The sequence below is a fragment of the Macrotis lagotis genome, chromosome 2 (genome assembly GCF_037893015.1).
Source record: "Macrotis lagotis isolate mMagLag1 chromosome 2, bilby.v1.9.chrom.fasta, whole genome shotgun sequence".
NCBI lineage: Eukaryota > Metazoa > Chordata > Mammalia > Peramelemorphia > Peramelidae > Macrotis > Macrotis lagotis.
The window spans coordinates 255,832,149-255,846,143 of record NC_133659.1 but is presented as its reverse complement, the minus strand read 5'-3'; the positions used below and the strand labels follow the sequence as shown (position 1 = coordinate 255,846,143).

At 49.8% G+C, this 13,995-nt stretch overlaps 1 protein-coding gene across 2 annotated transcripts; it reads left to right on the top strand.

Moving 5' to 3' along the window:
* The first annotated feature begins 3,651 nt into the window (after window positions 1-3,651).
* Window positions 3,652-13,601, top strand: TAMALIN (trafficking regulator and scaffold protein tamalin). Of its 2 annotated transcripts, XM_074225883.1 has the most exons (8): window positions 3,652-3,870; window positions 5,648-5,697; window positions 6,992-7,046; window positions 7,187-7,289; window positions 9,529-9,622; window positions 10,066-10,132; window positions 10,406-10,472; window positions 10,782-13,601. In XM_074225883.1, exons 1-8 carry the CDS (start codon window positions 3,652-3,654, stop codon window positions 11,228-11,230), a joined length of 1,104 nt encoding a protein of 367 aa, XP_074081984.1. In that variant the 3' UTR covers window positions 11,231-13,601. The 2 variants fall into 2 exon arrangements, with proteins under 2 accessions (XP_074081984.1, XP_074081985.1); XM_074225884.1 differs by lacking the exon at window positions 3,652-3,870 and having other exon boundaries at window positions 4,783-6,901.
* The last annotated feature ends 394 nt before the right edge of the window (window positions 13,602-13,995 follow it).

Sequence of the window (13,995 nt, the reverse complement as noted above, 5' to 3'; positions counted from 1 at the left end):
GCCTCCCCAACCATACAATGTTTAAAGGCTAGGCTAAAAAGAGTGTGAACACTGAGAATATGCTGGGCTCCCCAGCTTCAATGATATTTAGAAGGAACGAAAAGGAATGAGAAGATAGAAGATGAAAGAATCCCACCAAAGGAGAAACAGGAATAAGAAACCAGTCAGCTGGGGAAGAGAAAGCTATGGACAAACCCCAAGAACTGCACAGGATAGAAGGGGTTAGTTATCTTAAGAGGGATGATGCTTCAGCACAAACTGGGGGAAATTAACTTGAGCCACAGTAGAGCAAAATCAGGTTAGACTGTTAGGAAAAATTTTCCAGAGTTAAAGGAAACTCTTGGTTCCTTACACAACTCACAATGTCAAAGGTGGACATTTAGTAACCATAGTACACATCTAATGTTATATAGATGAGGATGCTTGAATCCCATGGTAGGGAAGTGACTTGCCCAAAGTCACACAGATAATTCGAGGCTGACAGTGGAAAAAGATCACCCCAAAGCTTCAGGAGATTGTTTTTAGACAGTTGTGCCATCTGTATGATTTTGTGGGACAGCTGAATGCTAAGAGCTAGGTCACTTTTCTACTCTGGGTTTCCATTTCTTCATCTCCAAAATGAAGGGATTGAAAAAAAAAATGATCTCTGAAATATTTTCCAGCTATAGTTCTACCTCCAATTCCACAACTGTCTCCAGAACTAGATGACTAAGAGATGCTTAAAGACCAATTTAGACTTCTAAACATAAAGTCCCAGAGTCAGGGTTGAAAGAAGAGTGAGGCTGTGGCATACCTTTAACATTCACAGCTGTCTGGTCTGACTGGAGGCAAGAGAGAGATAAATGGATGAGATTACTTTATAACTCCCCTCCCAGTCAGGGGTTTAAATGTTTCCTGCAGAAGAAGCCTATGGCCTGCAGAGGGAACCACTACTCTATACCAGCTCTATCTCTTGGAAGCTATGCACCGTCTCAGAGGCTAGGAAGTTTTGTTTGCCATAGGGAGGGAAAGAAGCAGGAGGGAAATGGGAGAGGGAGGAATAACTCTTCTAGTTTTCATTACAAGGACTGAGATGCTTTGTGATCTGAGAGTAGCCAGGATCATCAGCATAGCTAGGGAATCTAAACCAAGCAGTAAGTCAAACAGAAATAGAGTCTTTCTGCTTATCTACCTATCGTAGTTTTTCATGAAGTCTTGTGCATAAGATGCTAACTTTGAAGCTAGTGCTCTTTGACTTCATGGGATCATACACTCAGAGCTACAAGGAACCTTAGCTATCACTTAGTTCAAACTTTCTTTTACAGATAAAGAAACAATCACAAAGGCCATATGAAGAACTGGAATTTTACATCAAAGTACTAAGCTACCTCAGTTGACACTGCATTTTTTTAAAACCATAAGGCAAAGAAAATTGAGAGGATGAAAAATTTTTATTTTAAAGTAAAATTATAATAAACTTTTTTACATCATTTGACACATCAGAGAATTAGAATGTTAAGTGGTAGAGCATGGACTGAAATGTCTATCCCCTGTACCAAGGTCATTGCTACTTCATCCCCCCCCCCCTTGAGGTTTCTTTTTGGTAAATTTGGATTATGGGTTCAGGCCTTACTGAAAAAGAAACCAATTTCTCTATCTCTTTTCTTCCTTTTTCTCCTTTCACTTTCACCCCACAGCATACTCCTAACATAATCTGAAAGTGGCAGCAGACATCTATGAGGACTCTGCTCTCGTTATCAAGAATTGCTGCTTCACAACAGGCCTTCAGCTTACTCCCACCAGCCCTCAGTTCCATGGTCACTTGATAGTAATTTTGAAGGAATGGAAGAAGGAGAAAAAGAAATATTGAACATCCCAGTAGTTTCTAAAACCCCATACACCCCACCCTCTATCTGGGTTCCAGGACCCGCATTTCCTCAAGGGTATAAGGGTAAATAAGGAGTGGCCTCTGCTGCCCTGCACATACACCTGAAAAGAAAGAAAGGGCTTTCTTTCCTTGTTCTGGATGTCTTGAGACTGACTAGGGGAGAGACAGAGACAAGAAGAGAGGCAATTCGTGTACCCTACACACTTTCCTGTTTCCTGCTTGAGGGCAGGTGGGAATAGGCTCCTACTCCTTCCACTGACACCCCAGTGCCTGACCAATGGTGGAAACCATCACTGAGAGTCCTCCTCTATCCAGGGCACCATGCCATCCTTCAAAAATTGAGTCTAGGGGGCGACTAGGTGGTGCAGTAGATAAAGCACCGGCCTTGGAGTCAGGAGTACCTGGGTTCAATTCCGGTCTCAGACACTTAATAGTTACCTAGCTGTGTGGCCTTGGGCAAGCCACTTAACCCCATTGCCTAGCAAAAACCTAAAGAAAAAAACATGAGTCTAGAACAAAGTCAGAACCAGACCAGACTGCCTCCCCCAGCTTGTGCTAGAGCTTCTTGCCTTTTCTTCCCTGTTATATGCTTCCCCAAGATCTTAGTCGACCAGTTTCAAGCTTCATGCATACAACCTATGGGAACTCTGGGTAGTTCAGTGCAGAGGAAATATAAACTATTTAGAAACCCTGTTCCTTCACCCCTCTCCAAGGTCTGTAGATATGAGCCTGCCCTCCCCTAGGGGTAAAGAACTGACATTTCCAATATGTGTGTGTGTGTGTGTGTGTGTGTGTGTGTGTGTGTGTGTGTATAGTGAACTCTCTCCTTCTTTATGCTCCCCAGCCTGCCCTTAACCAAGGCTTTGGCATCAGTTAGCCCTCTCTTCCCAACTTCAGCTTCCAATCCTGATTCAAAGGTGTCCTTTCTAGTTCTACCCTCTATCTGCCTCTTTTTGATTCCTTTCCTCTCCGACTCAGCTTCTCCCTCTGCCACTTTCATATCGGACCCCCTTAAACTACACAGACCCAGCCACCTCCCCAATCTTTAATCATCCCGCTCAGGAACTCCCTCTTTCCTACCGTTTGTTAAACCATTCCCCCAATTGAAGGCCACTCACTTAATTTCCACCACAAACAGGGCTGCTATGAATATTTTTGTACAAGGGATGTTTTTACCCTTTTTCATCATCTCTTCAGGGTAGTGGTGGTGTTGCTGGATCAAAGGGTATGCACATTTTTGTCGCCCTTTGGGCGTAATTCCAGATTGCTCTCCAGAACGGTTGGATGAGTTCACAGCTCCACCAACAACCCCCCTTTCCTGCCAGTCACCCCTTCTCCAGGGATTCTCCCCTCCTCACTATTTCTCTCAAATTTCTTCCCGACAGGCTCCACAGGGACCTCAGCCTCGGAGTCCCGTATCTCAAACTCTAGCCCAGACTCTTTTTTGCCCTCGCTGCTCTCTCAAAGATGAAAAGCTTTCACGGGGAGGGCAGGATGCCCGATTTCCCGGGGAGCTGGCGGGGCGGGCTTAGAAAGGACGGGGCGTGGCCCTCCCGGGGCGGGGGCGGAGCCTCCCCGTCGGCCGAAGGGGCGAGGCGGAGCCTCGGGGCGGGGGCGGGGCCCGGGCGGCCAGGCCCCGCCCCCAGGCGACTCGAGGGCTTTATAAGGCGAGCCCGGCCGGCGGGCGGCCCCGCTCTGGACCGGAGGAGAGGCCGGAGCGGATCGAGGAGCGGAGCGGCCCCGGCCCCGAAGCCCGGCCCCAGCCCCGAAGCCCGGCCCCAGCCATGACCCTCCGCCACCTTCGGAAGCTGCAGCAGAAGGAGGAGGCGGCGGCGGCGCCGGACGCTGCGGCTGCAGCCGCGGCCCCGGCCCCGGCCCCGGCCCCGGCCCCGGCCCCGGCCGCCTCCGCGGGGGAGGCCCTGTACGCCGCGCTCGAGGACTACCACCCGGCCGAGCTCTACCGCGCGCTGGCCGTGTCCGGGGGGACCTTGCCGCGCCGCAAGGTGGGCTCCGGCGGCCCCGCGCCCCCTCCCCCGGCCCCCGGTCCTCGCGCCGTCCCGCCCGCACACTCCTGTCTGGACGCCCCGGGGCCCCCGCCCCGGCCCCAGCCCAGTTCGGGACTCTTCCCCACGCGGGACTTTCTTTCCCTCCTCCCCATCCCCTGGGGGAGCTCTGCCTGCCCTGCCGGCTCCACTCCCGACCCCCGCGGGACCGTGGCCTCTCGGGGAGCTCGCTGCCGCTTCCCCGCCGGCCCTCCCTGGAGGGGGGCGCCAGGCGGCCGTCGGGGTGTGGGCCGAGGCGGGGGCTTGGAGGGCTCCGCCCGCAGGGGAGGGAGAGGGCCAGGAGAAGGGGCATCCGGACCCGGCGACCCGGGCGGAGATCCGGAGCCGCCGTGGCCCCCGGCCCCCCGGGAAGGGAGGGAGCGACTTGGGGCAGGAAGGATGCGGACCACGCCCTCCTTCACCCGGGCCCCCCAGCCCTCAGAAGCCCTTCGGAGCTGTGCGCCTGACCCAAGTGGAAGAGCGGAGGGCGGCGGAGGGCGCATCTGGGCCGGGGGCGGCCGCTACACAGACCTGGCCTTTCCTCCCAGCAGCGACTGCCTGAGCCCCGCCCCCACCTGCACCGCCCCCTCTCCCCCACCCTCCACAATGAATGGCTTGTTACATGTTAAGAATTTGCATTTTATGAAAATCAGATTGGGGAACAAAGAGGGCTCTCTCTACCACCCCCACATCGAATTTAGAGGGACCCCTGCCCCGGGCTGCTTCTTTCCAGGACTTTTCAGTGAGCTACAAAGAGGAGGCACTCCTTGGGGATAACTGAGAGGGGTGAGGGAGAGTAGGGAGGGGGAGGTGTTGGGGACAGATGTGGTGAGAGGAGGAAAAGCGTAGTGGGGGGCAGTGATCTAGAACAAGGGTGAGGGTGGGCATCTTGATCACCTTCAATGCCACATTCAAACAAAAACAGTTTTGGAAAGGAACCCACTGACATGGTCATAGGTTGGGGGGGGGGTCAGAGCCAGTCAGGTTGCAATTGGGGCTTCGGACCTTGATTTTTCAGAGAACTTCAAGAAAGCTCTGACTAGCCAAGTGGCTCTGAGTTAAGTGACATAGTAACATGGTCAAAAGGAGCTTGCCCCCAGTAGGAAGGTGAAAGCCCGCATTCTGGGTACGATAGGCTTTTGGAGTCAGAGGACCCAAGTGTGAGCCTCAGGTCTGCTACTTAAGTTGTGTATCTTGGCATGTCATTTAATATCTCTGAACTTCAGTTTCCATATGTAGGAAAATAAGTGAGTTGGACTAGACTAACTCTAAGGCTCCCTTCTCTATGATACAAAGGCCTTTTTGAAACAATGGGAGTCCCTTTGGCCTAGAAACCATTTGGGTGGTTTGTGCAACTGAGAGCCTAGAGGGTCAAAAGCTTCCTTCTGTACAACTCTTGTTCCTCTTCACTCCAGAAATCCTTGTTGAATTGGGTCTGGGAAGCACACTTAAGAAAAGATGACCTCAGAATAAGAAGTAGGAGAGCAAATTTGGCTTGTGGTCTGACTGGCCTTTACTTTGTCCATTCTGAAGCTCCAGAATACTGTCTTTCTCAGAGGTGAAACTCAGAGAGAGTGGATGCTAGGAGCAGGGTCCTGAACAATGAACTGTGTCTTGCTCCTGGAAGGCCAGGGTTCTCACCACCTACTCATTTGGTACCTGTGCAGTGGAAGTCAAATCCTTGCCTAACACTTTCCCCTCCCTATTGTCCCTGCTGACCTCTCTCCTTCTTCTTTAGGGTTCAGGTTTCCGATGGAAAAATCTTAACCAGAGTCCAGAGCAACAACGGTGAGCTGTCCTCCCCTTTCCCAGTCTCTTGTCCCACTTCTCTACATTTAGGGAGCAGTGGGCCAGGTGGAAGAGTGGGCTGAGTGAAGGGGGTGGCAGAGAAGAAGGGAGTGGGAAGGTTTGAGTCATTGGGTGTTCTACAAAACACCCTTTTCTCCCCCCCCCCCAGCACTTACTTCCACATCCCTTTGGCAACTTTGGGGGCTGGAATGGGAGGTGGAGAAGCTGGAAAAGAGGGAGAAGGGGTTGCCTGCAGAGCTCTGGGAGTGGGAGCAGAGAATGAAAACAACTCTGCCTGCCTGCCATCCACCCACCCTGGATGATCTTCCCAGAGCCAGTTCAGCATCAAATCCTGCCTAGAATATTGGACTGGGGAAGCCTAGTTCTGCTGCTTTTGAGCCATGTCCTTGGGCAAGTCACCCTATTTTACAGATGAAGAAAATGTTTCAGAAAGGGTATTGTTGGCTACTTACTTTACAGAAGTGATATGAAAATCCAGTTATTTGATGTATGAAAAACAGGAAATGGTGCCACTGTACTGGGAGCACACTGTTGATCTCTTGTGCCTTAGTCAGTGGTCCATTCCCAAACTTCAGAAAAGATCCAACAGCAGACCAAAGGACAGATGATCCTAGCTCTCTGGTTTTCCCTGCCTTTACCCTGGGAGATAGGAAAAAAGAACCTCTGGGATGGGGGGGGGAATGGGGGATTAAATGTAATTTAACCTGGGAGGTGTACCTCAATGAAGCTAAAATGTCTCAGACATTAGGAGCCTTTTTTATATAACCCAGAGCTTGGAGGGGGCCACCAAGGCGCCTTTAGTTCTTCTGAGGGAGGCATAAAAAGAGAAGGAAGAAAGGAGGTGGACTGGGGTTGTGTGTGTGTGTGTGTGTGTGTATGTGTATACTCGTGCACTCAGAGGAAACTGGTGGGTCTGGATCTGCTCCAAACCATTGTGTCCAGCCATTCAGCTCCCCCACTGTCCGGGAAGGGGCTGGCGGAGGCTGTTCTCCTCCCAGCCTGTCACATCTGGTACACTTCCCCCACCCCCTCCTATTTTCACAGTGGGAAGGTCCAACCACAGCTGGGCAGGGCAGGCTGGGAATTGGGCTGTGGTCTCCTGACAAGCCTGCAGAGGGGCCAAGGCTGTGGAACTCCAGAGCTCAGATTTGAAGTCTAGTTTTTTGAACCACTGATGAAATGGGTGGGTGTTCCAGGAGCCATGTCTAATGACTGGTACCCTCCCCAGCAGCCTGTTACCAGTGTTACAACCTGACCCTGTTGTCTCCTACAGGAAAGTGCTCACATTGGAGAAGGAAGAAAACGAAACCTTTGGCTTTGAAATCCAGGTTGGGAAAGGAAATGGTTTTTGGATGGGATGGGGGGCTGGGTGACTTGAGTTGAACTCTTTAAGTGAGGGAAGGTGAGGCTTGGGTAAGAATATCCAGTGTTGCACCTGGGACTTAAGGGTCTCATTGGTCTCTTTCAGACTTATGGCCTTCACCATCGAGAGAAGCAGAAAGTGGAGATGGTGACCTTTGTTTGCCGAGTTCATGAGGCCAGCCCAGCCCAGTTGGCAGGACTCACCCCAGGTGAGGACTCAAGACTGGATTTGAAAGCAGAGAAGGGAGTAGTAGTCCAGGGAGACTAGCAGGACAGGGTCGAGGCTCTATCCTCTTCTTATGAGATCCTGAAAAATAGGGTAGAGTGGGCAAATAGGGTGAATCCTTTTTGCTAACAGAGGTGAACTGAACTAAGGAGCCATTCCTATCTCCTTCTTTAGAAAAGCCTGTTTTTCCCTGACACACCCTCTCCAGCATAAAATATATTAATAAACATTTATCCTGTACCCAACCATGAAAGAAGAAAGATGAAAGTCTCTGTCCTCAAGTTTTATTGGTGGCTTTGGATTTTACATCACATTCATTTCCAGACATATTCATCCTCTACTGAGTAAGGCCTGCCTTGTAGTTTTTTTTTTAATTGGCAGAACCAATCAACGCATAAGCATTGTCTGACCTCACATGGAAACTCCCATAAATCCCCACCTCTTCAATGAAAGGAAGGAGAGTAATGCATGAATTTTCTTCAAGATGTTTTCTCATGCATTATCTCGGTTCTACCTGTGTGACTTTAGGCACATCCCTCCACATCTCAATTTTCTCAATGAAAATGTAAAACACGGAATCCTGATTAATGAGCTCTAAAATCCCTTTGCTATCTATATCCTATGCTAGTATTTTTGTTAGAACCTTACTATGTGTTATTCACCAATAAGCAAATTTATTTCTTACCTGATGTGAAGTGGAGAGGATAATATTGTATCTGGGAGAGGCTTCCCAGGTCACGCAATGACTTAGTGGAAGGGAAGATAGAAAATGAAGAGGCTTAGACTAGCTATTTGATCTCCAACATTGCTTCCTACCCTAGTGTATCCTGATGAGGCAGCTTAGATGTAGATGGAGTAGTGCATAGAGCACTAGGCAAGTCACTTCATCTCTGCCTCAGTTTACTCAATTATAAAACAGAGGCAGTAGCAACTACTCAGGATGTTTGTCAGGATCAAGTAAACTAATGTTTGTGAAGTGCTTAGCATAACCCCTTAACAGATTTTTGTTACATTGAATCCACGTCTTCCGGACCCTACTTGGGTTTTCTTGACAAAAATACTGGAGTGATTGGTCATTTCCTTCTGCAGCTCATTTTCAGATGAGGAACGGGGCAAACAGGGTTCAGTGACACAGCTAGGAAGTGTCTGAGTCAGTTTGAAGTCAGGAAGAAAAATCTTTCTGACCTCAGGTCTTTCACTCTGGCTGTCCAGTTCCTAAAAGGCTCTTGGTCAGTGTCCCCCCCACCCAAACATAGGTTTTTTTGTTTCCCAGTTCAGGGTTTTATTTTTAAGCTGTTTTTCCCTCCTCCCCAGCCCTGCCTAAAAACGGGTGGTTGTGGGCTAAGCAGAGATGACCAAATTGGGGGCAGCAGAGTCCCAGAGGGTTCAGGATTGGAAAGCCCTCAAGCCATTGTGAAAAAAGTTCTCCCTTTAGCCTGCATGGGGTAGGCCAGAGGTAGCATATGGACCCTGTTCTCTCAGCTGGAAAGCCTGAGACAGGAAAAGCAGCTGAGAAAGGACCTAAAGCTGGTAGAAAACACCAGCTGTTACAGTCAGTGCCAGGTGGAGGTGGCTGTGTTTTGAGTGGGAGAGTTTGGGAGGGGGTGTGTGGGAACTGACTTTCCCAGACAGGTGGTGGAGGTGAGAACTTGCTCTGAGCTATTGTCCAGGTGGTTTTTAAATAATCTCCCCCACCCTTCTAGGTTAAAGGAGAAAAAAGAAACGTTGAGGGGAAGGTTATTGTTGTTTGTTAGTTGTTTTAGTCAAGCCTCCACTCTTCCTTAACTCCATTCAGCTTTTTCTTGTCAAAGATACTGGAGTGGTATGCCATTTTCTTTGGCAGCTCATTTTACGGATGAGAAAAACTGAGGCAAAGAGGGTTCAATGACTTTCCCAGGTCACACAGCTGGTAATTGTCTGAAGCCATATTTGAATTTAGGTCTTTTTGACTCCAGACCTCACACACTTTATCCACTGTGAACATCAAGCAGCCTCCACCCCAGCCCCCTAGCCATACTACCTCTATGTGATAGAGTCAGAGGATTTGAGTTTTAAGTTCCAACTCTATGTGTTATACATATGTGAGTGATCCTGGACAAGTCACTTCCCCTTCTTAGGTCAAAATGCAAATGTGTCTCAAAGAATGGTTATGAAGAAAACAGAATAGTAAAACTGTAGGGCACTTTGGAAATGGAAGGTAATCTATATCTGTGGCTACACAGGAGACACGATTGCCAGCGTGAATGGTCTCAACGTGGAAGGAATCAGGCACCGGGAGATTGTGGACATCATCAAGGCATCTGGCAATGTTCTCAGGCACGTACAGGCAAACCCCAAGCTTCTCTGCTTATGCTCTCATAAAGCTACCAGGGATGATAAGAAACCCTTTAGAGCTACAAAGCATCAGAATGGATAAGAGGAATGTGAACAAAATATTCTGGGAGGATCAGACTGTATTTCAATTGGACCTTGAAGGACTGATAAGGAAGGATTTAACATGTGGATGGAGGGTCTGGGGAATAAAAGAGTAGAAAAGCATGTTGGGGTAAGGGGAACAATATGGAGGAGCTTGATGCCAGACCTAAGGAGAGGTGAGGAATAATTGTGGGTAGGAAATGATGCCATAAACTAAAGCAGCCTTAGAAGAAAGATTGCTCAGCTGGGCTTAGCTGGTCATTTGCTGGGTCCCTAGATCTTAAGATAGATATCTCCTTACGTTTATCCTCTCCCTTTCCCCCTCCCCATTACCCCCCTCCCAGATTGGAAACAGTCTATGGAACCTCAATTCGGAAGGCAGAGTTGGAAGCCCGGTTGCAGTATTTGAAGGTAGAGAAGGTTCAGACAACCCTTCCCCTGGTCCACAAAAGAAGCATCTTGTTTCTTCCAGGCCCCATAGAGCCCTGGCTTCCTTAATTTGGAATTCCCTGGGCTCCATCCTTTTGAAGGGTGACATCTAACCATCCTTTCTCATCTCAGTGTGCTTTCTATTTATCCTAGCCCTCCAGTTCTTGGGCCCCCTCAATCCTTGCTTCCATTGCCATTGCCTTAACTTTAGGTCTGTGGCTAGGTCTAATGGGTGGGGGTATCCTTTTTTTGCAGCAAACTTTATATGAGAAATGGGGAGAGTATCGCTCATTGATGGTGCAAGAGCAGCGACTAGTGCATGGTGAGTTGGGGTAAGGTCTTGAATAGTGAGTTGCTAACCCTGGGTGCCCAACTTCTCCTCCATCTGCTACCCAGGTTCTGCCTGTCCTTCCCAGGGTAGGCTGAGTTCTTGAACAGTTATTTACCCCAGGTCCCCAACTTCATTCAGGTCTTCCTTGTTCTTCTGAGGGTGGGAAGGCAAAGGCAATATAGTTCTAGCTTTTAAGGGATAGGTCCCTTTCCTATAGTAGAGTGGCCCCTTCACCTTTCCTTTCCCTTCCCTCCCCCAGCCCCAGCCCTCAAGCTTTCCTCTGTTGTCCGCCATGCCCAGGTCTCGTGGTGAAGGACCCCAGCATCTACGACACCCTGGAGTCCGTGCGCTCCTGCCTCTACGGAGCGGGCCTCCTGCCGGGCTCGCTGCCCTTCGGACCCCTGCTCTCGGCCCCTGGCAGTGCCCGCAGCGGCTCCGGCCACGGCCGCGAGGGCTCCGACGACTCGGTCTACCACACGTGCTTCTTCGGAGGGGCCGACCCCCCGGCCCCGTGCCCCCCGCCCCCGCCCCCGGCCCCCCGGCCCCTGCTGAGCCGCAGCGCCAGCGTCAAGTGCCCGGGCCCCGGCGGCGGCGGCGGCGGCCTGGGCCCGCTGTGGACAGAGGCCCGGGAGCAGGGCCTGTGCGCCGCCGGGCTGCGCAAGACCAAGTACCAGAGCTTCCGCCGCCGCCTGCTCAAATTCATCCCGGGACTGAACCGCTCCTTGGAGGAGGAGGAGAGCCAGCTGTAGCGGGGCGGGGCCGGGGGCGGGGAGGGGGGCTAAAGTTATTTATTTATTTATTCTTCGGTTCCTGGCCTGGAGAAGGGCTAGAGGGGGCCAGGATCGCGGGCCGGGGCTCGGCTGCCCCCTCCCCGCCCCCGCCGATCCGGCCGGCCCCGGAGGAAGGGGCGCAGGAGAGAGTTGTGTCGGCAGGGGTGTCCGCCCGCGTGGCTGCTTGGGCAGGCGTCCTCGAGGGGGCAGTGCCCCGGTTCTGAGCCTGTAGTGCCTTGTGGGGCATCGGCCTGCCCCTGGATGGAGTCCAGGCCTTCTGCCCCACAGAGTCTAAGGGACTGCCAGGAAGGAGACACACGGGTTACATTTACTTGTACCTCTCTCCTCTCGTCTTCCTCCCAACGCCTAGGTCGGCCGGAGAGGAATTCCCCCAGATCCTCCCCCTCCTCTCATCCATCACCCAGGGGCCGCTGGCAGTGGGGCAAGGATTCTGGACTTCTTGGCTACTGGGGCCTGGCCTCTCCTCTACCTTGGATGGGTTTAGTTAGGGCTTGGGATCCAGAAGGGGTTCTGTTAAGAAGTGAAGTCAGCCTATGCATGTCGGCCCAGGCTGGGAAGACAAGACCAAAGGGACCCTGGAGGACTGAAATGGGGAAGAGACCCAGGGGAACAGACTGTTGTGATGTTTAACAACTTGTTGCTTCTGAAGGACTATAAAAAAGACTTTTTTTTTTTGCATTTGTGTTGCTTGTTGACTACTGGGGGAAGGGAGGGAAGGACCAGGAAGGAAATGGCTCCCAATTTTTCTATCTTTTGCATCTCGTTTGCATCTTTCCTATATAGCTTTTGGACTTGGCCAGGACTCATTGTGTAGTCCAAAGAGTTTAGAGACTTGAAAGGTTTAACTCTTTTCAGATCCTGCTCTTTCCTGTCTAAACCATGAGTAATCTTTAGTTTCAAAGACCTGGTTTCAAGTCCCGAGCTGCTTTTCACTTGATTGGGCAAGTGTCCGAGGAAAATAATTTCTGTCCCTCAGGGTATCACCTTTAAATTGAAAATATTTGGGATGGCTAAGTGGCGCAGTGAATAAAGCACCAGCCCTGGAGTCAGGAGTACCTGGTTTCAAATTCTGTCTCAGACACTTAATAATTACCTAGCTATTCGGCCTTTGGGCAAGCCACTTCACCCTATTTGCCTTATGAAAAAATGTGGGATCCATAATAGTTACAAAATTTCTTTCAGCTTTGATATTCCATTGTCCTTAAACCGTTGGGTTTTTTAAAAAAAATTTTGATTTCTCCTGCCCCCATTTTGTTCTCCACCGTTCACTTCTGATCATTTCTTATACCTGAAATACACCCCTTCCCTTAGCCCAGTGAAGTCGTTTTTCTTCAAATCCAGCTCAAGCAATACCTCTTGACCCTCCTCCCTCAGTGAAAGTGTCTTCCCCCAATCCAAGTGTCCTAAAGTATTTAGAATGAATCTCCCATTTATCACTTTGCAACTCCTAGTATAGTTGAGGTTTATGTCACTTATTAAATTGTATATTGCTCCTCCACAGGAGGCAGGGGAGATCATTTAAATCATTGAGTGACCTTTAATAAGGATGCTGAATTTAACTGGGGACTTGACTGAGGTTAAGATTCTGGTTAGAATGGGGCGGCTAGGTGGCTAGTGGATAAAGCACCTACCTTGGAGTCAGGAGTACCTGGGTTCACGTCCAGTCACAGACACTTAATAATTACCTAGCTGTGTGGCCCTGGGCAAGCCACTTAACCCCATTTGCTTTGCAAACAAACCTAAAAAAAAAAAAAGATTCTGGTTAGAGCAGGTGGATTCGCTCTTTCTCCTTCTCACCCCTCCCCTGAAAGTTATCTTTTTTTTTCTTTGAAATCCAGGGGTCTCTGAGAGATGAAGTATAATTTCCCAACTCTTTCTACTTATTCCTTTTCTCTTTATTGAAGAGCACTTTGTCATTATGACGTATTTGAGGAAAGTTTCTTCTTCCCCTAAGTCTGCTCAATTTTCTCAAGGCCATTTCTCCCTTAATACTTTGCTTGTATTTGGACTTTGACCTAAGTGAAAAGGAATTGAACCTCTTATTCTGTTTCCTACACTGTGGATGTGACTTTGGACAAATTATTTGACATTGCAACCTCAGTTTTCTTATCAGTAAAATAATTATTATACTTGTGTCTCCTTCCTCACAGACTTGTGAGAAAAGTTGTAGAAATGAGTTACTCTTTGAATAAACCAGCTATTGTCCCTAATTCAGGACCCAAGATTACAATCTGATTGGCTAGGTTAGAGTTCTAATTGTGTCTTCCCCCTTCAGGTCTCACCTGAAGAAGCAACCCAGTTGGGTAGGGAAACAGTTTCTGAAGGGAGCTAGGGTTTGCCCTTATTTGAACAGCTGGTCTGCGGTGGTGGGTGAGCCTCTCCAGCTGGGAGAAAGGGGGAGAAGAACTAAGGGAAGAGGGGAGGTCCTTGCAGTCTCTAGGGAGGATTATTAGGTGGTACTCTGTTCCTTTGTTTCTCAGAATCCCACGCTTCTGGGTGGCCAGCTGCCAGCCGATCTGTAAGCACCTTCTGAGTGTGGCTGAACTGGTAGTTGAGGAAAGATTAGTCCTCTCCCCTTCTAATAAGGATTCCACCCCCCCCCCATGGGGGAACCCAGATCTTTGACCAGCAACCACTCTTGACTACAGCTTCTCCCCTCTTCCTGACCTTGTTCCTCTCCCAGGAGATGAAGTTAGCTCAGATGGCAAGATTAACAATTCCAT